Genomic DNA, 25,042 nt, shown 5'->3' on the forward strand with positions numbered 1-25,042 from the left:
TTACCATACAATAAAAGAGCTTCCCATGCTTGGGTCGGAGCCTCCCACTATGCTTGATTGCAACCCACAAACACAAAATAAGTGAGGAGGACACCTAAACAAAACTTTCGACTGTAACCCATGTGAGGAGGAAATAAATAAATCAACCTAAGTATGGTGAAGAAAGCATTCAAAAACCGTAAAATCCATAAAACTTCCCCAAAATCTTGCAAATGAAGGCATGGGTACGATTTCCAACCATACTCGGAAAATCTCATGAGAAAACAAATAAAACTCAACAACGTGTCCCACACGCCAAAATATTCCCACTAAGTGATAGGAGCATATTTATGTGACATTTTAATATTTAACTCCTCATATTTTGCTTAGTTAGGTTACATTATCATTTCAAAAATAGTTTCTATTTTCTAGGGGCATTAGAGCAAATGACAAAGAGATGAGCTTAAAGGCACATGAAAAGCAGGTGAGACATTGGAAATGACAAAGGCAAGGCAAAAGGGACGCATAAATGAAGGAATGAAGTATTTCAGATCCAACTAGGAAAAGGAATCCCAGTCAAAGTAGGAATCCTGAGTCAACTAGGAAACAAGCTTGTAGAAATGATGAGAAATGGTGAAAAATGCCGATCCTAGTTAGACTAGGAAACTTTCTCCTACCAGAAAAAAGAATCCTAATAACACAAGGAGTCCTAGTTGCACTAGGAAAGCAAAAGAAGGTTCCAAAAGGTTCCAGGTTGAACTAGGATCCTGATGACATGAGAAGTCTTGATGAGGCTAGGATACCTAAGAGCACTAGGACACCATGCGTGGCTTCAAGATTACTCAAGAGAACTCAAGAATATTCTAGAAAACTTGGGATATTGCGGCAAATAAAGAGACTTAAATATACTAGGGGTTTTTGGATGCAAAAGGAAGGAATTCTAATTGATTTACGAGTGTTTGCTGTGAAATGCAAAGAGGGTTCTCGAATGTGACTTTCTTGATGGAATCTTGGAGAGTTTTAAGGGATTACAACATTCAGGAAAGATGGAATCAAGTCCAGATACATTCTTTGTAGCTCACAGTCCCTGTTTGCTGAATTTGAAGAGAGAAAATCTTAAAATATCTTTATTATTTTGACAATATTGTCATGCCCTCATTTTTTAACAGAATTAAAAATTGATTTGGTGCTTAGATACAACTTAAGCGCAATAAGGGCACGGTCATCAAAGAAATGGGAAATATTTGGACCCAAAATCGTCGTACCACGGGGATTGAAAAGCTAACTACAATCCTTGGTTGTGCCGATTACTAAGTCACTAACAATTATAAAACCTAAAAAATAGCACCAAACTATTTACATGCTCGGCCCAGAACAACCAAGCCTAAAATGGGTCAAGAGAACCATAAGTGAATGCGGAATTTCACAATGAAGTGATATGGACAATGAAAGTGGCTTGTGAAAATTGAGTTTGATTGCGAAAAATTTCAATTTAGTACCCTGTGGTTTGGGGGTAACATCATGTCAGTCCCTGCTCTTTCAATTTGATCAGCAACACCCCTGTGCTTTCAATTTCAATCAGCCGTGCCCAAATTTTACTGTTCCGTCCAATTTGAACGTTAACTTTGACTGGATTGACAAAGTAAAATTTGGACGGAACAGTAAAATTTGGGCACGGCTGATTGAAATTGAAGTCACAGGGGTGTTGTTGATCAAATTGAAAGAGCAGGGACTGACATGATGTTACCCCCAAACCACAAGGTACTAAACTGAAATTAATCCAAAATAAAATTAAAAGTTGAAAATTAAAATTGCAACTAAAAATTAATATAATAGGTACTAATCAAGATATGGAACTTAGGTTACTAGGGTATCCTTCTAGCCAAATTTAATGCACAAATATATTCCAACAATGGTCATTCAATTCATAATGGCATCAAGAACTGTACCCAAGGCTTTTCAAGGCTCATGGGTCATTAGATTCCTTAAAAGGTATTCCTACTCCGGATCAAGGGTCGTAGAAACTCAATTGAGACAATTTAGAGTCTTGTTAGGGCCTCTAGTTGCACCAAAAGGTGAAGGGTCCTAGAATCAAGGTTTCTACGCTAGCCAATACGGCAATCAAAATTGGTATTGTAACTAACTATGTTCTAAAAAAGTGTCCTAGCCATAAATTAGAGAAGTGATTAGGTCTCCTAATTTGTTCTAGACATGCTCATCTACACATTCAAGAGTTAATCAAACTTCTAAACAGGCATCTAAGCCAAATTTTATAGAATAGAACATATGCCAAACACGAAATTGAAAACCATGAAATCAAAACATATTTATTACATTAAATCCATGCTAGGGCTCAAACCCTAGCGTCCTAAATAGACTACTCACAAACCATCAACAAATCAACAACAATATACATCAATTAAAGAGGTAAATGTGAAGAGAAGTGAGAAGTAACAAGAACAAGTCACAAATTGCTATGAAGCAATTATGACAAGCCTTGATTTATGGCTTCTCACTTTACCCAATCTCAAATCTTGGGGCTCCTTGAAATCTCTTGAGAAATTGTTGAGCATTTGATGTAGTAGCATGAGAGAAAAGTGAAAGATAGTGGTGTGGCTGTGTTACCGAGGGAGAGTGGGTAATTGTGTGATATAGGGAGAGGTCGGCCTTGTCTAGGGTAGAGGGGAATGAACAGTGGTCAGGTTTTATATATACTAGAAATGGTACCCGCACTCTGCTGCGGGATTTGTTGTTGTTAATAATCTATAATAATGAAAGATATAATTGAAAATAACTTCATTCTTGATTAAACTGATAAAATATCGTGTGTATGTGTGTGTGTGTTGTTTGGCTCCAAAACCAGCTGGTGTGCAAACAGTCTCTTTTGAGCGTGTGATTGCGCAGGCGTGCCGGCACCGCGGGGTGCAGTCGTTGGGGTAATCTCTTGACCTGACTTCTTCTTCAAGCGCTGTGGACGAGGAGAGCACCAACCTCGTCACAGGGTTTTTCTCTTGCCTTTCGGGAAAGGACTTTTGCCTTACGGATAAGGACTTTGGGTGTGATCTCTTCGCATTCACCGTATCGATACTCAACGTTGTAGGTTGAGCAGAGCAATCACTGGGAAGTTGTGAGAAAGCACGGGTTTTGCTAAAGCATGACTTTAGCTTCGCTGGGTTGCTAGGGCGTTACCCTTGCTTCGCTGGTTATGTCGGTGGCAGTAGTACTGGCAGTCGGCTCGCGAGGAGATTAGGACTGGAAGCTTGGTCGCCGGGTTGATCTGGTGATGCTGACAGTCGGCTCGCGAGGAGACTAGGACTGGCGGGCGGTCACCGGGTTTCAACGAGGTTGAAGGTTTGCTCCGGGGAGGCTTTGTAATCGCTGGGATTGATTGATTCTAGAGAGGTCCTTGATTTCGCCACTTAACCCTGTACTTATACCCTAGGGTTTCGACTGCTCCTTGCCTTAGAAGGATTCTTAATTGAAGTTTCCTGTTTAATCTCTACTACTCGTCTTCCAGAAGGTTTCGTCTCCTAATGAGTCACGGAATGGGCGAAGCTACAATCCAGACCCGAGTAATTTTATTTTTGGGCCGCAGGTATCGGCCCACTAGTTGGAACCCACCAAAGGATCTTGCCAAAAATACTTTTGGGCTCAAACATTGCCCCTCAGGCCCCGAAATCAGGCCCGCGAAGATGTAACTGATTGAAGGGGACTAGAACGACTCACCGGTCGCTTGAAACGATGCCATTAATGAAGGTCGCGTCCTTTCATTTGCAAAAAGCTTTCTGTAGCATCGTTTCCCTCACAAAATCCTTTATTTAAACCCACAGCCGCAAAGCCTGTCACATCAGAAACCCTTCCAGTCTTTCAAACCCATAAACAACCATTTCTTCCAATATCTCCTTTACAGACAACCAGAAATGGCTCCCCCAAAGTAAATCATCATCGATCAGGAGGAAGAGTTAAACAAAAAGGCCGCTCGAACTTGGGGCATCAACATCGGTGCTCGCATTCATCTATTCATCGACCCCTTCTCCTTCGTTTTTCTGACCATCAAACCGGATTGGGCCCAGTGCCACGAGGTGTTATCCCAGACGACGCTATCGCCCTATACGGCCTACCCATCCGTCGACCAATTCCAGTCCTCCGAAGGACTCCTGGAGATTTTAGTGGCTGGGGTTCCCAAAACCATCGAGCAAAATAGGGAATTGGCCATCCTCCATTAGTGTACCGGAGACTTCCTGGTATCGCGAGACACGGGTGCGGGATCTGGCTCGCTGGAATGCAGCAGGTATCACACACACTATCGACCTGTGTTTCCACCTTCCTCGCGGTGGCAACCGCTCGCCACTGGCTGCTTTCCTCTGTTTCTGGAATACCGCCACCAACACATTTGACTTCAGATTTGGTCAAATGAGCATCACTCTGTTGGATATACTCGCCATCACTGGCCTGCCCATCGATGGCGAACCTTACGTGCATGGTCAATTTGATTCCGTCAACTTCACCTCGACCATGACCCAGCACGGTCGTAGCGCCCACAGTGGCTCCTACCCACGATGGTTGGCATATTACAGCCGGGAACACAATGCGACCGGCGGAATTGCTTTTCTTGAATATTGGCTCTGTAAGTTCATATTCTGCACCTCTTCCTGTAAGCCCATTAGCACTTGGACCTCCTTAGCGACGACCCTCTACAACGGCCGTAATGTCGGACTCGGGCAACCGGTACTAGGAGCCCTCTACCGCATGCTATACCAAGCGACGATGCATCCATTTGAGACCAAAATATCTGGCCCCTTCTGGATTTTGGATTTCTGGATCTAGACTTACTTTCCGTTCTTCCGCCGTGATGACATCCTGCTACTCCCACCGGCCGATCAACTCTTGGGGCGATGGTTTAGCAGCGAGGCAAAGTACTCATCCCCTTCTTATTCGGAGTGTTTCTCTTATCTGTACCTCCTGGATGAAATGCCATATTGCGACATAATTCTGGGCAGAAGATTCCCATCTTTGCTTGAGTATGGTTTTCTTCCTGGCGATCCTCGCTACACCGACCGCGCTCGCCTGGCTTTTCGCCGCGCGGTCTCCTGCTCAGACATCAGGATAGCCGCCGAAGAACTCAGCTACGAGCTCTATGCCCCCAATCACTTTGCCCGCCAGTTCGGTCTTGTCCAATTGGTACCATTTCCTCTATATGATGCTTGGAACTACAACACCTCTTGGCGCAGACTTGGGCCCCCCTCAGGGCCCCCGCCGGCACAGAGCATGCTCGCGCTAGTTGATCTTCCTGATTGGGCTCAGACCATCGACGCCGTGGAAGGAACCGAAGAAGGATACGAAATTTGGTGGGCAGAGGTCTTCGTCAATTGCTAGACTCAACCAGACGACGAACTCTTTGCAGCCCTTTTTGGAGAGCTAAGGAACCCCTATCCTGCCGATATTGAGATGCTCGCTCGCTTCTCTGAAGATGCCGCAAGACCCCGGCCTCTTCAGGTGGTACGACCAACGCGAGCCCCTCGCCCAGCCCAGGCTGGTATCGTAATTCGCGAACCCCCGCCGGAGGTAAGTATAGTAACTTTACCCTCTGCAAGTTTCTTCATTGCCCTCCCTTCACTCATACTTCTTTGTATCAGGGGAGTGCGCCGCGCCCTGGTCGCCGCACAACCAGTGCTTCCCCGGCCGCAGGACAATCTGGAAAACAGAAAGCGGTGCTTGCTGAACCTGCAGCCGAAGATTCTTCTTCTTCTAATGACGACAATCCACAAACCGTAAGAATCCTCTATCCCCTGGATCATATTCTGTGGGTTAAGTTCTAACTTCTTGATTTTGACAGGTCGCAGCTGCTCTGGCTCGCAAGCGCGGCCGTTCGGACCCTCGCGCTGACCTATGGGCAGGAGATGAACCACTTGCTGATCGATTGGTAAGAAACAAGGAGTTCACACTAAAAATTATCTATGCTCTCGCCCATGCTCCACTAACCTCTTCACTCGTAGGTTCATCGCCGGCCCTCTGGACATGCTGGGGAAGGCTCCTCAGCTGCTAGTCAAGGAACATCTGCTCCACAAGCGCAGGCACCCGCAGACTCCGAAAACCTTCCACCTCCTGCCAGTACCGTCGGCGATGTACATTCGGCCTCGATTCCTATATAGATCATAGAGGATAGTTCGCCCGAGCTGGAAGAAAGTATAGCCCTTTCGGATGCACCGCCTGAGGAACCAGTTGCTGTACAACCCTTAGCACATGTATCGCCTGATCCCAATCTCGGTGAGGCAGTTCAAGAGCCTGTCCCCACAACCATTACAGACGAGCTCCCGGTCAGAGAGGTACTCCCTTTCCGAAATCAATGCCTCAATTCTTGTTTATCTTTGTGTATCTGATACTCCTTCCTTAATCGTAGAGTAATATTCCTGCTGAGGAAAACGCTATCGCTGATCCCGCTGAGCCTGTTGGTGAAGACATGGTGGCCCAAGAGCCTGCCCCCCGCGCTCTTGAAGTAGAAGAGGGGATAAATGCGGAACCGGAACCAGACGCGGCCCCCATCGTCGAGCTTCAAGAAGCCCCTGCTGCGGCCGCTGTTGATACTAATGCTAACGCTAATGTTCCCCCGCCTGAGCCTCCTAACAGGCTGGAAAGGCTGGTTCGCATACTCGAAGTGGCTCCTGCAGGGGTTATAGATGAAGCGAGGGACGGGCTGCAGCAACTTCTGGGTCCTGACATTTTATTACCGGGTGCGCCTGCCAGAGCTCAAGAATATTTGATGGTGCTTCGCCGTGAACGGACTATCACCGAAGCTGAGTTTGTCGAGATATATGAGCTATTACAAAACCTCCCAGCGCAGATTAATGAAAGAACGACCACGACCGCGCAAGTTAGGCAGGTTCAGGCTCACCATCGTGGCCTTGCACAACAAGCAGAAGCATCCTGTGACTCTTTGGGCGATAGAGCTATTCTCGTCAGGGACCTGCGGATCTCGCAGAACCACCTTCGGACTCACATTCAAGAGCTTCAGGCCCAGTTGATCGAAGCAAAGACCCAGTTAGTTGCGGTGACGGCCCAACTTGAGCAAGAGGAACCTCAGCTAGAGCAACCCCTAGCGGCCTTCGAAGCGATGTCTCAGAACTTAGCTCAGGCACGTGAAGCAGTCCGACAAGCAGAGCGAGCTGCTGCCGACGCTAGTTTTCGTTTGGATGAACATTTGCTTCGCTTGACCCATGCGGGTCGAAAACTTTAGGCCTCTTATCTCAGGCCCATTTTGCTTTGTATGAACAATGTTAATATTAATATTTAATATTTAGCCCACCTTGCTTGGCCCAAATATCATTTAAACTCCAGTAGTTAATGACAGGCAAAACCGTTGAAAAGATAACCCCAAATTGGGCGGTTATCTCCTTGAAGACTGCCCCGCTTCCCACGCGTTTTCAATATCCTCCATTTCCTAGATTGTAGCATTTAACCCCATTGATTCTCTTATTGATGGCGTTGAAAGTACTTCAACGGCCCAACGCGCGGCTGGGATCACTACAACCAGCACTATAAATACCGGTAGTCAGAGGACATATGCAACCAAACCATCATGTCTTCCCCAAAGATAACCTCGCAAGCCCTGCTGCTATTTCTTCAGTTTCTAAAATCTTCCTTCCATCATTTCACCCTTAGCCACAGATTCATAGGCTTCATGGCTTAATCTCAAGACCTGGGTAGGCCTCATGGCTTAATCTCAGGTCCAGCAGCATGTCTTTAGTTTCTGAAAATCTTGATGAACTTGCCAGTCTCAGTTAAACCGAGAACATGCCACGCTCCCACCGCCGCAGAACCAGATTCTGAGGAGCCTGTCTCTTCAGACTGCCCATGAGGAGCATAGGGAAGAAGGGCGGAAAGCCACTCTGAGGTCGACTGTTCTTCTCCAGCGATCTACCTCCAGGGCCCGGTTACGAGGTTTCTGTTTTTCCCCAGGAGGTAGATGTGGTTGTGAGTCGCACTCGCTCTGGACCCCAACTCCTGCCCGGAGGAAAGGCTCAAGGAGGGCATATGATGGATTGTTTCATTCCCTCTTCCTCCGGTACCGATGACAGCAGTGGCGACTCAGATCGGAGGAGGATCTGGGTGAAGAGAGGAAGAATGCCAGTGTTAGCGCCCAGATCTTTCTCCCCGCAACCAGATCCAGTCACTTAAGCTTTACGTTCCTTTCATAGCCACCTTTGGCCTTGTAATTGCATGTGTAATTGTATTGATCTGTTCTGTTGTATGCTTCTGGCCGCAAAGCCATTTTATGAATGGAACCTTTGCTTTGAGCAAAAAATGCAAAAATTTGTCAGTCTAAAAACAAAGCCACTTGTATAGGCTCTTACACTTATTCTTAACACACTTTGCCAAAATGTGAAATTTGAAAAGTTGAAAAAGAAACTTGGATAATGAAGCCTCATGTTGAAAAGTTGAAAAAGAAACTTGGATAATGAATACAATAATGAAGCCTCATGTATAGGCTATTACATACGTCTGGCCTCAAATAAGGCTCAAATAGATATTGCGTTGCCCCCCAATGTTCATCGGGGAAGCAGAGACATTAATCAGAGGCCACAAAGAAAAGGCCAGACGATTATAGAGAAATAATGCGAGCCGATGAAGATTAGGTTTGCCCCCCAGCCTGGGCAAGAAATTGATTAGGGGAATCTTCAAACTCCCAAACACTAGGGTAGTACTTCTTCAAGAAACGGCCGTTAATAGGGTTGCGATGGATGTCGCCATCGACGTCTCTGAGGTGAAAAGCCCCGCGCTCCAAGATCCGGTGGACAACAAAAAGTCCCTCCCATCGCGGCGTCCATTTACCGCGACTTGTTAACTTTTCGCCAAGGGGCAAGATAGCCTTCCAGACGAGGTCGCCTTCTTTGTGACTACGACCACGCATCCTCTTATCATAGGCGCGGGCGATACGCTGTTTTTCCATTGCCAAATTATCCAAAGCCGCCAAACGCTGCTCGCTTAAATCTTCGTGTTCCTACCACATTGCCTGAACGTAATCCTCACCGATCAGATGGTGCTGTTCTTGCACGCGTAGGGAATGAACATTGATTTCTAACGATAAGACAGCGTCATGACCAAACATGAGGGCATACGGCGTGGTCGCGGTGGGATTCCGTTTAGAAGTGCGATAGGCCCAAAGAGTCTCATACAAGGTATCGTGCCATTGTCGAGGGTTTTCTACCAGCATCTTCTTCAGTAAGGTGATGATTGTCTTGTTGCTAGCCTCCGCTTGACCATTAGATTGAGTGTAATATGGACTGCTGTGGATGAATTGGATGCCAAAATCATTGACAAGCTCCTCGACGGGGCCCCCCATAAACGCTGCCCCCCGGTCCGAAACCAACACCTCGGGGATACCAAACCTGCAGAGAATGTTACGGAAAATAAACTGGCAAATGGTGGCACCGGAAGCCTCTTTTAAAGGCTCAGCTTCGACCCATTTGGTGAAATAGTCAGTGGCGACGATAATAAACTTGTGTTGAAGGGAAGAATGGGGATGGATCATCCCAATCAAGTCCAGTGCCCAGCCGCGCGCAGGCCAAGGCTTAATAATAGGTTGCATAAGAATGTTAGGAACATGCTGGACTGGATCGTGCGCTTGACAATCCTCACAGCCTTTGGCAAATGCGATACAATCCTTCAAAATGCTGGGCCAATAATAACCATGTCGTCGCAGAAGCCAACGCATCTTAGGGCCCGCTTGATGGGCCCCACATATCCCTGTGTATACTTCGCGCATTAATCGTTTAGCTTCGCGGCCGTAGACACACCGAAAGTCTATACCATCCTCCCCATGTCGCCGCAACTCATCACCTCTAAGGAAGTAATTTAGCGCGAGAAAGCGAATCTTCCTGTCCGCTCTTGGGTCTGGTTGTTTGAGGTATTCAATCAACGGGATTCGCCAATCCACATCGATAGGTTCTAGCACCGCAACCACGGGATCATCTGGTGGATCAGGTCTTGCAAGCCAAGAAGCTAATGTGCGACGTTCGACTTTCAAGATGCGCTCGTGCACTCCATACTTCAATGTGATGCCTGTGGCAAGCTGAGCGAGCTCATTAGCTGCAAAGTTGCGCTCGTGGGGAATATGCTCCAGATCGACGTCGTCAAATTGGTCTAGAAGCTCGATGGCGCGATTCAGATATGGTACAAGCAGCCAACTGGCACATCGATACTTCTCCTGGAGCTGGTTTATGACGAGCTGAGAGTCGCCGCGAATCTGGACATTCCGGACGTCCATTTCCAATAAGACTTCGAGTCCAATAATAAGAGCTTCATATTCAGCCTAATTATTTGTGCATTTGAACTCTAGTTGGAAGGAATAAGAGAAGCGGTCACCGGCTGGGTTTTCCAGAACAATCCCTGCTCCGGCCAGAGTGTCTGTTCTTGAGCCATCGAAGAATAGAACCCAGGGCTGCAAGTAGACTGTGGCTTGGTACCAAACAGCGTATTCCGGGATGCGCGCCAAATCTGGTCGGGTCACAGTGGTGGATGCTATTTCCAATTCCTTCATAGTGGGTATCTCCAACGTAGGATGATGTGCGAGAAAATCTGCGATGGCCTGCCCCTTGACAGCTTTCTGAGGTACATATTGGAGCGAAAATTCTGAGAGAGCCAATACCCACTTACCAATGTAACCTCTCAAGATAGGCAGTGACAACATGTATTTGACCAAATCAGTTTGAGCGATGATGCAGGTGGTAAAGGACAACATGTAATGCTGCAATTTGCACGCTGAAAAATACAAAGTTAGGCACAGCTTCTCCATAGGGGTGTACCTCGTCTCGCACTCTGTCAAGGTCCGGCTGAGGTAAAATATAGCATGCTCGATACCTCCCTCATCATCCTGAGCGAGCAAGCTGCCAATGGAGGCCTCAGCTGCTGAAATGTATAGCTTTAATGGGCTCCCAGCTCTAGGCGGAACCAGGACTGGCGGGCTTGCCAAGTAGGCCTTGATTCTGTCGAAAGCCTCTTGATGTTTAGGCTCCCACACAAACTCGTTCTACCCTTGTAACCTCAGCAACGGCGAGAAAGGTTGGATTTTACCTGCAGAGTTAGAAATGAAACGTCTGAGGAAATTGATCTTACCCAACAAACGCTGTAAGTCCTTCTTCGTCCGCGGGGGAGATGCGTTGATGACTGCGCTCGCCTTGTCTTCAGGTACCTCAATTCCTCGCTGATGAACTATGAACCCCAGGAAGTCTCCTGCCTGGACCCCAAACACGCATTTGGCCGGGTTCATCTTAAGTCTATGGCGTCGCATGCGCTCAAATACTTTCCTGAGATCTGTGATGTGGTTCCCCTTCTTCTGAGACTTGACTACCACGTCATCGATGTACACCTCTAAAACCTTTCCCAGTATGTCATGGAAGATCAAGTTCATGGCTCGCTGATACGTCGCACCAGCGTTTTTTAAACCAAACGGCATAACCACATATTCAAAAACTCCCGCGAATCCAGGGCAGCGGAAAGCGGTCTTGTGTCTGTCTTCTTCAGTGACTGGAATCTGGTGATATCCTGCAGTTCCATCCATGAAAGATAACAACTCATGTCCTGCCACAGCATCTACTAACATATCCGCGACCGGCATGGGGTACACATCCTTAGGTGTAGCAAGATTCAAGTCTCTATAATCTGCGCAGACCCTCATCTTGCCGTTCTTTTTCCGGACAGGCACTATATTAGATAGCCACTGATTATACTTGGCGACCCTGATAATGCCGGACTTATGCATTTTCTCTACCTCCTCCTTTACAAGAACCTGGGTTTCCGAATTCATTTGTCGAGGTTCTTGCTTGACGGGCCTCTTGTCAGGAAGATTTGGTAGTTGATGGCAAACCAAATCCGGTGACAGGCCATGCATGTCTTCATACTTCTCTGCAAAGCAATCCTTGAATTCTAATAACAATTCAGTGAGCCTCTGTTTCTCGCTAGGCTCTAAGTACGCGCTGATAGACACCTCCATAGGCTCGCTCGGTGTTCCCAGATTAACTTTCTCAGTAGGGTCTCTAACTTTAGGAGGCGTATCGTCTAGCGCTGCTGGGGCAAGTTGAATGCTGACTTCATCTTCGCGCTCCAGATCAGAAAGTTCTTCATTAACGACCTCTAAGGTCGCGATGCGATCATAAGCCTCTTTTTCCACCATATATGATGATAACCGTTCATGTATCGAGTGGAAGGCCTCTATCTCCTCTGCTGAGAGGTTGTAATTCATTAATCGGTTGAAGGTTTAGGCACAGCGTGGCCAGGCCTTTCCAAGCCCTCTTTTGCGAGCGTAAGCCCCCACTGTGCCAGTTCAGAGGCCGTCACCCCTGTGGGGCGGCCCTTATCATCAATGCCACTAGCCTGTAATGGAGTGATAGGCTCTAAATAGTATCTGGCATCTACATAGTTTGCGGAGACTGGAAATGGACGAGGATCCGCCTTGATCACCTCCGCCGTATCTGTTTCCCTATTCCACATAACCAGCTCTTGATGAAGAGTTGAGGGAACGCAGTAGCTCCTGTGGATCCAGTCTCGGCCCAAGATGGCACTGTAGGCCGCATAGCAATCCGTCACGAAGAAGGCATAAACCCCCTCTGCTGGTCCTACCTTAATACGTAAGAACAATAATCCCAGGGTTTTTGTTACAGTACCCGCGAAATTTTTGAGTGCGAGGGATGTGGACTGGATTTTCTCCCACTTGATCCAGAGCAAGTGCATGGTCCTGGTAGTGACGACATTAACGGCGGCTCCTGTGTCGATCATGATTTTACTAACTTTGATACCGCCAACGTCTGCCGTGATGTATAATGGGCGCATGTGTTGGACTATAGCTGGCGTTGGTTTGGAAAAGTTCATGAGTGACCCCTTGTTCGGAGCCTCTTCCGTTCGAAGCGGGACCGTGTCTTCCACAGGTGTCGCAGCTACTGATGTGACCTGCAATGGTGGTACACTTTCCTCTTCAACCCCCACACAGTCCTGAGCAGCGACTGGTAATGCATATCTCGCGGGGAGCACATAGACCATATTGCAAGAAACGTCAGTTGTCGCGGTTTCCTCCATGTCGTCTTCCAAGTTGAGCTTAGGCTCCGCGGCCGGGATATCTGTTTGGAATTGCTTTGCCAAACAATCTACCAGCGATCCTTCTGTAAAGCCTTTTACCTCGCAATGTTTAAGCTCTTGTGTCACGGCAGCCGGCTTAGGGTTCTCCGGCTTCATGTCCTCCGCTGAGGCAGAGATGACTACACTTTGGAATTTCTTGGGCCGCCACTGTAGGGTGTCGCTCGCCCTGTCCTTGCCCCCCAATCTGTCAAAGACCAAAGTTTTTCCCACTGGTTCCTCACGGAAAAGCCTGCGCTTGACATGTGGCCGCCGCGGTGATGAGTTTTCCATTCTTGTAGGAGGAGGTGAGCGCTCCTCAGTAATCCTGCAAAAAACACTGGGCTTTGGGGCCCCTGTCAGTGAATGCGTTTGTTTTTTAAAACTACGGGGAGGCCTCAACGGTTTAGCAGCCAACAACTCCATCTCTCTCTGGTATTGCTCTGGTGACTTGACCAGTTGTGTAAGCTTGATCAGGCCCTGATCTAGAGCCTCTAGAGCACCCTTGGCTTCCCCAAACCTGCGTTGTAGCTTTCTTTTTCTGGACAGGCTAATCTCCACATCCTTGCCCTTTTCCCTGGTGTACCACTTGCCCTCCTTGATAGGATTAACTGAAGCAGGTGGTATGTAGGGTTTGTTCAGACTGTCCTTGCACTCGCTCCTGGTCTTCTCTTGTTTCGAACCGCCTGCGGCTGCTTTCAGTTTCATGAATAAGTTGGAGTCCTTGGGGGATGGTGGTGATTCCGTCTTCTCCCTTTCTCTTAGACTGGAAGGCTGATAGTTCAGCAACGACGAAGCCCATTGGATCTGTGGAAGGGAGCCAAAGTGAAATGTCTGCTCGACCTCTTCGTGCGACACTTGGATGCCGCATTCTTCTTTACATCGCGAGCACAAGATCACGGGTGAGGCCTGATTGGTTGATTCAATTTTGCCCTTGGCGAGTGTCTCATCCGCGATGGGCTTCTCACTCTGCTCGCTCGAACCCAAATCTAGAGTTGGTTTACGTCGTTGCTGTTTGGTCCAATCTACATTGACCATGTTGATCCCAGTATCTGGGAAGGGATCTACGTCCACTAGTGCCGCAGCCGTAACTGGGGCCTCTACCTGCAAACTACCGTTATTAAGCCATACCTGAATCTGGTCTTTGAGCTTTACACAGTCCTTGGTATTGTGATTCCAGAGATTATGGAACTTGCAATATTTCTTCCCCTTTAACTGCTCTGGCCGCGGAAAAGGTCCAAAATCAGTCTTCCCCATCTTCGCAGCGATCATCTCGTCAAGGATCTCGTGAGCCTTATTGGCATCATAAGTATATGTCGCGAACTCCGGTTTGGTGAAAGCCATCGACTTGAGCTTAACAGGCTCCTTGGAAATTTTCAGCTGTTTCAAGGACGGATTCTTTTTCCCGGTTAACTCGTAGGCCGCTATATCATTATCCTCGTCCTCTTCATCTCCCTGGCCCACTTCTTCAGCGTTATGATGGTAATAAGGGTCGTAGGTGACCGGTTGATAGCTCAGGGCCGCTACGGTACGATGTTTACCTGGCACGTACGTCCCTCTGGAGGCGTTCTTCCTCGCATCTGTTTCTCTGAGGAGATGCTCGAAACTGCCCACTTCCGTGATGAGTTCCCCCATCGACTGAATCATGCTGCCATGCTGCTTCTTTCCTTGACGGGGCTCTAAACCCTTGACTGCCAATTTGACTAACTCCTTCTCGGGCAGGATGACGTTCAGCTTGGCTTTCTGGATTTGAAAGCGCAGAAGATAGGCAACTGCTGATTCTGTAGGTTGTTGTGCCATCTGAGTGAGCGAGGCTAGGTCTACTTCAGGCTCAATAGTCCCAAACGTCTCACAGAAGAGTAGTTCCATTGCCGGCCAATCCGCCACTGTTCCTGGTCTAAGTTTAGAAAACCATCTGAAGGCGGCACCAGACAGAGAAGTGCCAAAGATCCTGCATTTGAGGACATCATCATTCTGGTATTGACCACACTGTACCCTAAACCTGGCCAGATGTGTTGCCGCATCTTCAGTGTCCTCCCCTGAAAAAGTAGAAAAAATGATATTCTTATAGCCCCGAGGGAAAGGTGCGAGCATGATGTGTGGCGGGAAAGGTCCTTCATAAACTCCATCTGGCTGGGCTCTAGGGTTGGCCAATCTGATCATCTCCTCTACTTCATCACGTCTCACATAATCTGGGCCCGGAGGAGGAGGAGGTGTCGCCGCAGTCCCGTGAGTAGCTTGCACAGGCACTGCCTGGTTCACCATTGCCGACCCTTCCCCGACATGCACAATGCGGGTAGTAGCCTGTTGCTGGAGAGTCACCACTGGCGTAATCTCTTCCTTTGACAGAGCTGTTATTTTGATCGGGGTGCCGGTCTGGTCAAGCCCATAATAATTTCCCGGCAGTTCCTGATACACCATCTCTGCCCCGTCACTGTCGTACTGAACGAACGTAACGGGCTCGGACCTTTGAGGCTTGATGCCTTTGTCTGGTGGTGTGTCCGCTTGATGAAGCAGTTTTTTCCTTGCTGCCACTGATAACCAGCGCTTGTTCTTTGTTCTTCGCCGGTGTAGCAGTAACAGTAGCTGAGGAAGAACCAACATTGTTGTTAGCCTTCTCGCGCTGATTTGGCGGCACGTACTTGCCTGAACCGGATGGTTGGCCAAGAGAGCCAAGGATAGCATTAGGATCCCCTAAAGCTTTGTTCAATACTTCTCTTGCTTGATTCAATTCTGCTCTCTGCATAGCCACCTCAGTTGCTAGGTTAGCCCCATCTTTGCGAAGACCCACCATATCCGACGCGGTCTGCTTGGTGTGGCCTGCGATAGCCTCCAAAATTGCCTTTCGACGTTGATCCTGCTCACTAGCGATACCTGCGGCGTGTGCCTTCAAAGCGCTTTCGGATTGTGCGATCTGCTGTCGGGTATCCTCTGTATGTCGAGTCATACGCTGATCCAGCTCGCGTAAGAGCTTATCTGCCTTTGCAGTTTCCCTAGCAAAATCTGCGTTCATCTTCTTGCGATGGTTCTCGATATTTTCCATGATAATCGCGCACCTTTCCTCGAAGGTCGCTCCTTCTAGAATAGGCTTCACAACGAAAGCCTCTTCTTCTCCAACACCCACAGCAGTGTTGACAGTGGTGGGGATGACAGGCTCGCTGGCCTGGTTAACATTGACGCTCTGACCCTCAGTAGCGGTCGAGCGATTCTCATCTTGTCCAGTTGACATACCGGGTGACTGGGGCTGATGAGCGAATCGTTGCGTCACTTGTTCTTCAGAAAGACCACGACAGTCCGCGCGAGAATGCGGCCTGTAACTGGAGGTCTTATGTTTTGAGCAGTTAGCGTAGCCTTTTTTATAAGGGTTATCGCTAGACTTCCCAATGGTTGCGTTCACAAAGAAACACTATTGAGGTCCCACTGGGCGTGCCAAAATGTTTGGCTCCAAAACCAGCTGGTGTGCAAACAGTCTCTTTTGAGCTTGTGATTGCGCAAGCGTGCCAGCACCACGGGGTGCAGTCGTTAGGGTAATCCCTTGACCTGACTTCTTCTTCAAGCGCTGTGGACAAGGAGAGCACCAACCTCGTCACAGAGTTCTTCTCTTGCCTTTCGGGAAAGGACTTTTGCCTTACGGGATAAGGACTTTGGGTGTGATCTCTTCGCGTTCACCATATCGATACTCAACGTTGTAGGTTGAGCAGAGCAATCACTGGGAAGTTGTGAGAAAGCACGGGTTTTGCTAAAGCGTGACTTTAGCTTCGCTGGGTTGCTAGGGCGTTACCCTTGCTTCGCTGGTTGTGTCGGTGGCAGTAGTACTGGCAGTCGGCTCGCGAGAAGACTAGGACTGGAAGCACGGTCGCCGGGTTGATCTGGTGATGCTGACAGTTGGTTCGCGAGGAGACTAGGACTGGCGGGCGGTCACCGGGTTTCAACGAGGTTGAAGGTTTGCTCCGGGGAGGTTTGTAATCGCTGCGATTGATTGATTCGAGAGAGGTCCTTGATTTCGCCACTTAACCCTGTACTTATACCCTAGGGTTTCGACTACTCCTTGCCTTAGAAGGATTCTTAATTGAAGTTTCCTATTTAATCTCTACTACTCGTCTTCCAAAAGGTTTCGTCTCCTTATGAGTCACGGAATGGGCGAAGCTACAATCCAGACCTGAGTAGTTTTATTTTTGGGCCGCAGGTATCGGCCCACTGGTTGGAACCCACCAAAGGATCTTGCCAAAAATACTTTTGGGCTCAAACAGACATTGCTAATTGCTTCGAGTGCGGTTGCACATCTCCTCAACTCTTCACGCTATGTTATTATTGCCTCGGGTAACCGAGGTGACTTCTTGGTTGTGTTAACGAGTCAATGTTGTGCCTCTGGTCAAAGTTTGCTGGAGAATGCATCGAGCAGATGTGGCATAGTTGGTTAATTGCTTTTACCTAGCTGGAGTTACTTTCTGTAAAGGTTAATTACCAAAGTTTGTTAAGGCTTAATCTAGAGAGTACTATAAATAGGGGTTATGTAATAATTTTCTGCACGCTGGTATTATTGGAAAAACTCAGATAGATACTCTCTCTCTTTTCTCTCTAGCTCATCTTCATCTTCTACCTTGAGATTAAGCTTCCATGGCTGCAATCTTATCATGGTATCAGAGCTATGGCTCTTGATTCTGTGAACTATTTCTTACTGTAGAAGTGTTCGTCTACTTCTAGCTTCCGCATTTGAGCTTCGTTGTTCTTCATCAGGTGAAAAACCTTAGATCTGCAATTTCTGCTTTGTTTCTGTGAATCAGGCTCATTTTTCATTCTAAGCTTCATTTTAGTCATGTCTCCTACTGGTGAGCTCAATTCTCACTATAGATCGCCAATTTTCACTTTGATATTCTGGATCTGAGTACTGTAGCTATTCCTGGCTGTTCATGCATCATATGGATCTTTAATGTATGAAGTGTGATGATATATTAGCTCATAAGCTGTGGAATTTGTGATAACATAATAGATTGATAACAAGTGGTTCTGCTGTACATATTTGAGTTTGGATATGGATTCTAGAGGCTCGATTGTCTGATTTTTCATGTTGAAGGGACTATTATTCTATCAGGCTTATCATCAACCATCTTGTAGTATATTTCAGTCATTCTCTTCTTGTGGCTTGCAAATTCATGGTATTATCTTTTCAATTCACCTAGCTTACTGGTATTTGGAATATCTACAATGCTATACATGTGTGATGTTGTTGGATTCTTCCTACATATGATGGATGTTACTATGATTGAAAAACTTGCATTGTTCTATAAAGTGCTGAAGCTTTTGAAATAGTAAATAGAGTTATGATGATTGGTGATGTTACTGAGGGTTGGATGGTGATGCTTAAGGACAAAATCTTGAATTAAACAAAACAAAGTCATACAGTGGATTTGAAAGAAGGAAAAAAAAAAACAAATTTGGTGAGTAGTGAATTTGGAATTCCTTTGATTCATTGTGGAGTTGGATTATTTGACATAAGTTACTTTGTGTCAGCAAACTCTAGTTAGAGTATATATGGCCACTAGTCAAACTTCGTTTCAGATTTATATGTTGCTTGGTATGATGATGAGAAGATTGAAGTACGATAACTTCATTACTTGGAGCTATCAATTTCAAACTCTTTTAGAGGGACATGACCTATTTGGTTATATTGATGGCAATACTCTTTGTCCTACAAAGTATGTGATCAGTGATAGTGAGGGAGTAACAGGTGAGATCACTGCAGCCTACAAAATGTTGAAGAAAATAGATAAGGCTTTGCTTAGTCTTCTTGTTGCAACTTTGGATGATGAAATAATGGACATTGTGGTTGGAAGCAAGTCTTCAAGGGAGGCATGGCTCAGTCTACAACAGAGATTCTCTAACACATCTAGAGCTAACATAATGCAGCTCAAGATTGACCTTAAAACAATCAAGAAAGGAAATGATTCTATTGAGAGGTACTTGATTCGTGTGAAGCGTGCAAGATATTAGTTAGCTTCTGTTGGGGTTACTATTTCAGATTAAGACATAGTTGTTGTGACTCTAAATGGGCTACCTGCAGAATATGCAATGATTAAAACTGTCATTCGTGCCCGAGATACTCTCATCTCTCTAGAAAATCTCAGGTCTCGATTGTTAGCTACCGAGAAAGACATTGAAGGCTTTTTCCAAACTCATCCTCACATGTCAGCATTGGTAACAAGAAACAACTCTCAAAGAACTCATTTTCACTAGTACAAAAAGTTAATCACACAACACTAATCACACAACGGAACACAAATCATCTGTTGTGTGTTGAAGTCAGTTTAATCAGACAACGGTGCTGGTTGAATTCTGTTGTGTGAATGCCAACAAAGTGATAACTTTTTTATAGGAACTACATTGCACAACGGAAATTAAGCATGGTCCGTCGTCTGAGCCTTAAAAATTTAGCGGGAGATTTCCCTCCACTTCGGAGTTTCGGATGGATGTTGAAAAGCTGAAATCTGGGCTACTAGGACAACGGGTTTTATTATTGCCGTTGTGTGATTGAAAAACTAAGCACCAAAGTTGAAGGATGCTTGCTTGAATGTCTTCACCGAGATAGGGCTAGTGCAAGCTACAATAATCATACAACAGATTTAAGGTTTTCCGTTGTGTGAACATGCAACTGGCGGTAACATTTTAACCAAAAATGTTGAAGGCGCCATGTTTCCCTCCATGATTTCACATTTTATACATTCAGACGACAGTGAGATATATTTCCGTTGTGTGAATAATTTAAGAAAATTTTTAGCTAGGTTTTGATTCCCACATCGTGTCTAAAAGAAAGAAAGAACTTAGCTCTCTCTCGACTACATCGACACTCAGCTCTCTCTCTCTCTCTCTCTCTCTCTCTCTCTCTCTCTCTCTCTCTCTCTCTCTCTCTCTCTCTCTCTCTCTCTCTCTCTCTCTCTCTCTCTCTCGACACTCAGCTCTCTCTCGACTACATCGACACTCAGCTCTCTCTCTCTCTCTCGACTGCATATCCCTTGCACTTAGCTCTCTCTCTCAATCTGGCTTGTTGTTATCGTGCTTTGCTGCTGCCGGTCCCGACTCTGCCACCGTTCGCGATTTCTCTCTCTCGATCTTCCACCGGTCGCGATTTCTCTCCCCGTTCGGATCCATTTTGGTTCCGCCTTCCAGAGTTCCAAGCTCCAGCCACTGAGCCACCTCCCCTTTCAGTCTGCCTGAGCCACCTCCTCTGCCACCGAGTCACCTTCACTGCAAGTCTATATCTCTGATCTCTGCGACTCCTTCAAGGCTTCAATCCCTGAATCTTAGGTAAACATCGATTACCCAGTACCCATGCTGATGATGTTTGATAATTGGGAATGGGTTGTCCAGATTTGTGAATCATGATGTTTGGTGTTTTGGGTCTAGGCCATCAAGGACTGGGTTCGTTGGGTTCGTGACGAAAGCATAGCCATCTCTAAAGCAAAACTAGTTCTCCCTCTCTCTTTCTCTAGGTTTTGCTCTTCACTTCCGCTACCGGCTTCTGTAAGTTGCTTATCTCTTTCTCTATAAAACAGCAACCCTGAAATTGATTTAAATCGCTATTGTCTTTGTTCGTCTGTGTGTTTCTCCTTTAACCAATTGCCACTATAATCTTTGTTTCAGAGCAGTAAGCAGCAGCTAGCTTCTCCGATGTCGAGTTTCATGCCAACAGCCAATCGATCAGAACACGAATCCCAACAAGTTTGAGGTCTAAATTCAATTCAACTTTTTGATTTTCTTTGATTTGATTCATGAATATATATATATATATATATATATATTTGTTAATTTTGTGTAATTTGGATTCAATCAATAGGTCTCTGAACCTCCAAACGACTCCATTTCGAGCCTCAGCTTCATCCCCAAAGCCAATCACCTTGTCGCCACCTCCTGGGTCAACCAGGTTTCAATTCTTTCGCTTTTTATTCCTAAAAAAGCTATTGACTCTTAATCTGTAAGATAGTTATTGAATTTAATTGGTGCAATATGTTTTGTAGTAGTGATTATGATTTAGGAATAATATGCCTTTGTTCAGGTTTGATGTTGGGAGATACAACACAGTGGACAAAATCTTGCTAGTACCCCAAGGGAATGATTTCACATGACCATCAAGTACGGGGCAAATTCTCTGTCTTGTATTGTTTGATTTTATTGCTGACTCTATGTTACGTGAAACTACTTTGATTTTTGGTGTCTATCAGATGGCATCATCATCTATTATTTCTTGGGCTAACTAGTAGTCATTGCATCATCATATATATACAGAAGCGTCTGAAGAAAACGAGGTTGGAGGTTTAGGAAGAGAAGAAAATGACAGAGGCTGCTTGTTGTAAGTAGATATTCGGTAATTTCTCGATTCTTGACTGTTTATTATTTTGCTGCTTCTGTTTCTTATCAGTATTATGTTAACTTTGTATTTAATTATGTATGAGGATGTAGAAGATTTTTAGATGCGTGGGGTTTTTGTTTATGCAATGTTGTTGTCTGTACTTGATGGAATCAGCATGAACAAGGATTTCATTGCAGTTCTTGTTTCTATTGTAAGATATAAATGACTATTACACTAGGATAGAAATAGTGGATTACGAGAAAAACAAGTAACTCTGCTAGGCATAAAAACTCTTAACTTCTTGGTGTTTGCATTTGATAGAGGGCTTGTGCATGTTGTGTTGTCAAAGCTTGACTTGTTCCCCTAATGGGCTGCTTTCCTTTGTCTGCGATATTAACAATCTAAAAACAAAGTCTCGAGTTCTTATGACGCATTTTCAAGCTAAATGCAAAAACCATGCACACAGAAGAGACATTCTGCTTATAAAAATACTATTGAATGTGTTACTGGAATTGTGTCAAGAACCATATCAACTAAGGTTCTGCTCAGATTAGCATCTGTTTACTTTTATGTGTGCTTCTATATGCATTTGGTAACAAGTCAACTCATTTTTATACTCCTCTTCTACAGGGCATGTTGGAAATATACAGCTCTTTGTCTGAAGCTGACAAGAAGGAGTTTGAGACTGCATATAGTGCCTCCTATTATCCTTGCATGGACATCCTCTATGAATGCTATGAGGATGTAGCAAGCGGCAGTGAGATCCGTAGCATTGTTTTGGCTGGGCGGCGATTTTATGTATGTTCTCCTATCTGTTCCCAGTATTTAATAGTTTTTAGAATGTGATTCACAATGTCTTGAGCTATTAAGGTATCCATATGATTTAGTTTCTGTTTTGCGCCTCCATCTAATTCTGTACTCAACTTGATAAGCACACAATCCTTGAATCTAATGCAGATAGGACTTTGCCCAGAAGCTGCAAATCACTTGCAAGAAATGAAGGACATGCTAATTGCCATATCAAATGAACTGCTTGATGATGTCAATGAACTTTGCCTTCTTTCCTTTGCAGCTGCATTCAGGAATGACCCCGTGAGATTTGATTCAGAGGTTCATCTACATAATGAGGCAGGAGGATATGCAGAGTGGAATTCATCATCAGTTTCATCCTCTTCTACGGATAAGTTTGGTTTCTCTTCTTTTCCTGTTGAGAGAGAACCTTACATCCCAAAGTTTGTTGAAGTTAACTATACTGAAGGTTCAAATGACAAGAAGTGGAGGGATGGTCCTTTCCCGTGGACTAAAGAACTGGAGGTGCTTACCTCGATTATATCATATTTCTTATTTGCATTACTTGTCACCCGAATTATTGACTGGCTGCTGCCAACTTACAGGCTAATAATAAGAGAGTGTTTGGTAACCACTCTTTCCGCCTCAACCAAAGAGAGGTCATTAATGCTACAATGAGTGGCCATGATGTTTTCGTTTTAATGCCAATTGGAGGGGGTAAGAGCCTGACATATCAGGTACTTGAATCTTTTTCTCACGACTCTTTTGACTTGTTTCAGGTAATGTTTTTCTTCCAGACTTTATTTTCATTTGGATTTTACCTTTTCTTCTATTGAACAATATACAATGATGTTCCTTCCTCCTTTGTCTTCTCATATCTGCTAGGCAAATATTCCTGCTGCTTACCTAAGTGCCAATATGGAGTGGAGTGAACAACAGGAGATTCTTAGAGCATCGAGTTCTGAATATTATAAATACAAGCTGTTATATGTCACCCCTGAAAAAGTTGCCAAGTGAGTGTTTGTTCCCTACAGTAGTTGTATCCTAGCAAACATATTCATTTTTGTGCCCTATGTTACATCAATAGCAGCACTTTATTAGTAGTGTATATTCCTTCTTGGTTTGTAGTTGTTGAGGTTTATATTAATTGGGTTGAGTTGTGCATATTCAGAGTGAGCCTGAGTTAAATGTTGACCAGTTGGATAGTGCACTGAAAGACAATGTGGCAGTTGAAACTGATGCTCCTGCTGAATATAGTGAAAAGGAGGCATTTGATGATCATCAGTGCAATGGTAAAGAACCAATCATCTGTCAGGTTAGTCATCACTGTAACTAGGCTTTTGTTTTTAAACTGTACACAAGTTTCAGTCTTTCAGATGTTTTGCATTGTGGAAAGGGAAAATCTGTAAGCAACGCCTTTGAATTGTACATGAATTGTAAAGACTTCGAAGCCTTTATTTCATCTTAAGAATATAACCATTGATAGTGCTCAGACCTTAAAGTTTGGTTAAAGCCGTAAAAGGCAAGGGCATAAGAAAGAGAACTAAACCCATAAAAGAGTGCAACACTTGGTTATATATCAAACTTTAGCCGATCAAATTTTTTTATAATTTAGTGCTGGTTGTCCTGTTTCAGAGCTCTTTGAAAGATGACTGTACAGATAAAAGCATAGAAAGCCTTGATGAGGGAAAGACAGTATTAATGAAGGAAGCAATTGGAGAAGAAGCAAAGGATGCATTGGTGAGATGATTGTTGTGAAAAAGAATTTACTAATGCCATATTATTGGTGAGATGATTGCGTTTTGTATATGTTATGAACTATGTTAACAAATTCCCCTGAATGGATGCAGGTTTCAATTTCGAAGACATGCAAGCTTTTGAAGTCAATCTCAAGGTTGAAAGCTTTTGAAATATTGTTATTTGTTTTCGTCTGAGAGGGAATTTGTTTTTTATTCATATTGACTGATTGAATGTGATGTGAAATCAGAACCAGAAACCGGGGTTGTTGTTGTGGATGAGGATGGAAAACTAGAAGACAGAGTTGGAGTGGCCTTGAAATGTCTTCCAAACTATGATCCTGCTACCTGTTTGTTCGAAACAGTTTAAAGCTGCAACGGAATCACCCCCCTATACAGAAAGTGTGTGCGTAGGATTGGAACATGCACACTCTTTTTTCCAGTTTCAAAGCGCAGAGACAGAGAGAGACTACACTTTGTTAGATCGCAGGTTTTGTTCCTTGGTTTGGGTTGGACTCTAAGGGCTTCTGCTTTTTGTGTCCTTCCCCTGCTGCATTGTGTTGTTAGATTTGGTTTGGATTGGATTGATATTATATCAGCTTTTGATTCATGTGTAGCTAGCTAGGAATGCTTTCTTGTTTGGTACATTACCTAGTCACTTGAATGTATGGATGTTTGAAAAATGGTAATGGAATGATATGGATTTGAGTACTTTTGATGTGGTAATTACTGTCCAATAGTCGCTGGCTTGTTACTCAATTTGATTACAATATTCACACTACAGCTAACCAAATAGAGTAGTTGTGTGAACTAACAACCAACAACAAAATAAACAAACTTCTGTTGTGTGAGATTCATAACACACAACAGAAACCAAATAGAGTAGTTGTGTGAACAAACAACCAACAACGAAAGAAACAAAGTTCTGTTGTGTGAGATTCATAACACACAACAGAAACCAAATAGAGTAGTTGTGTGAACTAACAACCAACAACAAAAGAAAACAAAGTTCTGTTGTGTGAGATTCATAACACACAACAGAAATGAAATCATCTCCGTTGTCTGAGTAATCAACAGACAAGGGATATAA

At 45.1% G+C, this 25,042-nt stretch overlaps 2 protein-coding genes and 1 long non-coding RNA gene across 5 annotated transcripts; 2 read left to right on the forward strand and 1 right to left on the reverse strand.

Annotated features, from left to right (window-relative positions):
- Nucleotides 1-8,977: 8,977 nt before the first annotated feature.
- On the reverse strand, nt 8,978-10,243 carry LOC112198962. Its single transcript, XM_024340040.1, has 2 exons — nt 9,774-10,243; nt 8,978-9,365 (listed from the first exon to the last, which is right to left on the reverse strand). Exons 1-2 carry the CDS (start codon nt 10,241-10,243, stop codon nt 8,978-8,980), a joined length of 858 nt encoding a protein of 285 aa, XP_024195808.1.
- Nucleotides 10,244-20,116: 9,873 nt separating this feature from the next.
- On the forward strand, nt 20,117-21,148 carry LOC112201165. Its single transcript, XR_002936620.2, has 5 exons — nt 20,117-20,385; nt 20,485-20,601; nt 20,722-20,806; nt 20,915-21,001; nt 21,134-21,148. It is a non-coding gene; the product is annotated as an uncharacterized LOC112201165 (long non-coding RNA).
- A 743-nt stretch (nt 21,149-21,891) lies between these two features.
- On the forward strand, nt 21,892-24,366 carry LOC112200663 (ATP-dependent DNA helicase Q-like 4A). Of its 3 annotated transcripts, none has more exons than XR_005810341.1 (7): nt 21,892-21,965; nt 22,058-22,741; nt 22,822-22,995; nt 23,102-23,229; nt 23,388-23,531; nt 23,852-23,956; nt 24,067-24,366. XR_005810341.1 is itself a non-coding variant. In XM_040519123.1 (5 exons), the coding sequence occupies exons 2-5, from the start codon at nt 22,379-22,381 to the stop codon at nt 23,401-23,403; spliced, it is 681 nt and encodes a 226-aa protein (XP_040375057.1). In that variant the 5' UTR covers nt 21,892-21,965; nt 22,058-22,378; the 3' UTR covers nt 23,404-23,845. The 3 variants fall into 3 exon arrangements, 1 of the variants encoding a protein (XP_040375057.1); XR_005810342.1 differs by having other exon boundaries at nt 22,822-23,229; nt 24,067-24,110; nt 24,204-24,290; XM_040519123.1 differs by lacking the exons at nt 23,852-23,956; nt 24,067-24,366 and having other exon boundaries at nt 23,388-23,845.
- The last annotated feature ends 676 nt before the right edge of the window (nt 24,367-25,042 follow it).

Source organism: Rosa chinensis, chromosome 4 (genome assembly GCF_002994745.2).
Source record: "Rosa chinensis cultivar Old Blush chromosome 4, RchiOBHm-V2, whole genome shotgun sequence".
NCBI classification, from domain to species: Eukaryota; Viridiplantae; Streptophyta; class Magnoliopsida; order Rosales; family Rosaceae; genus Rosa; species Rosa chinensis.

Coding starts and splice junctions, on each gene's coding strand:
- LOC112198962 (XM_024340040.1), bottom strand. CDS start 10,243: ATGGACGTCCGGAATGTCCAGATTCGCGGCGACTCTCAGCTCGTCATA. Junction 9,366..9,773: donor GAGGATGGTATAGACTTTCG/GTGTGTCTACGG, acceptor CATTCTCTGCAG/GTTTGGTATCCCCGAGGTGT.
- LOC112200663 (XM_040519123.1), top strand. CDS start 22,379: ATGCAGATAGGACTTTGCCCAGAAGCTGCAAATCACTTGCAAGAAATG. Junction 22,742..22,821: donor CGTGGACTAAAGAACTGGAG/GTGCTTACCTCG, acceptor GCCAACTTACAG/GCTAATAATAAGAGAGTGTT. Junction 22,996..23,101: donor ACTCTTTTGACTTGTTTCAG/GTAATGTTTTTC, acceptor CATATCTGCTAG/GCAAATATTCCTGCTGCTTA.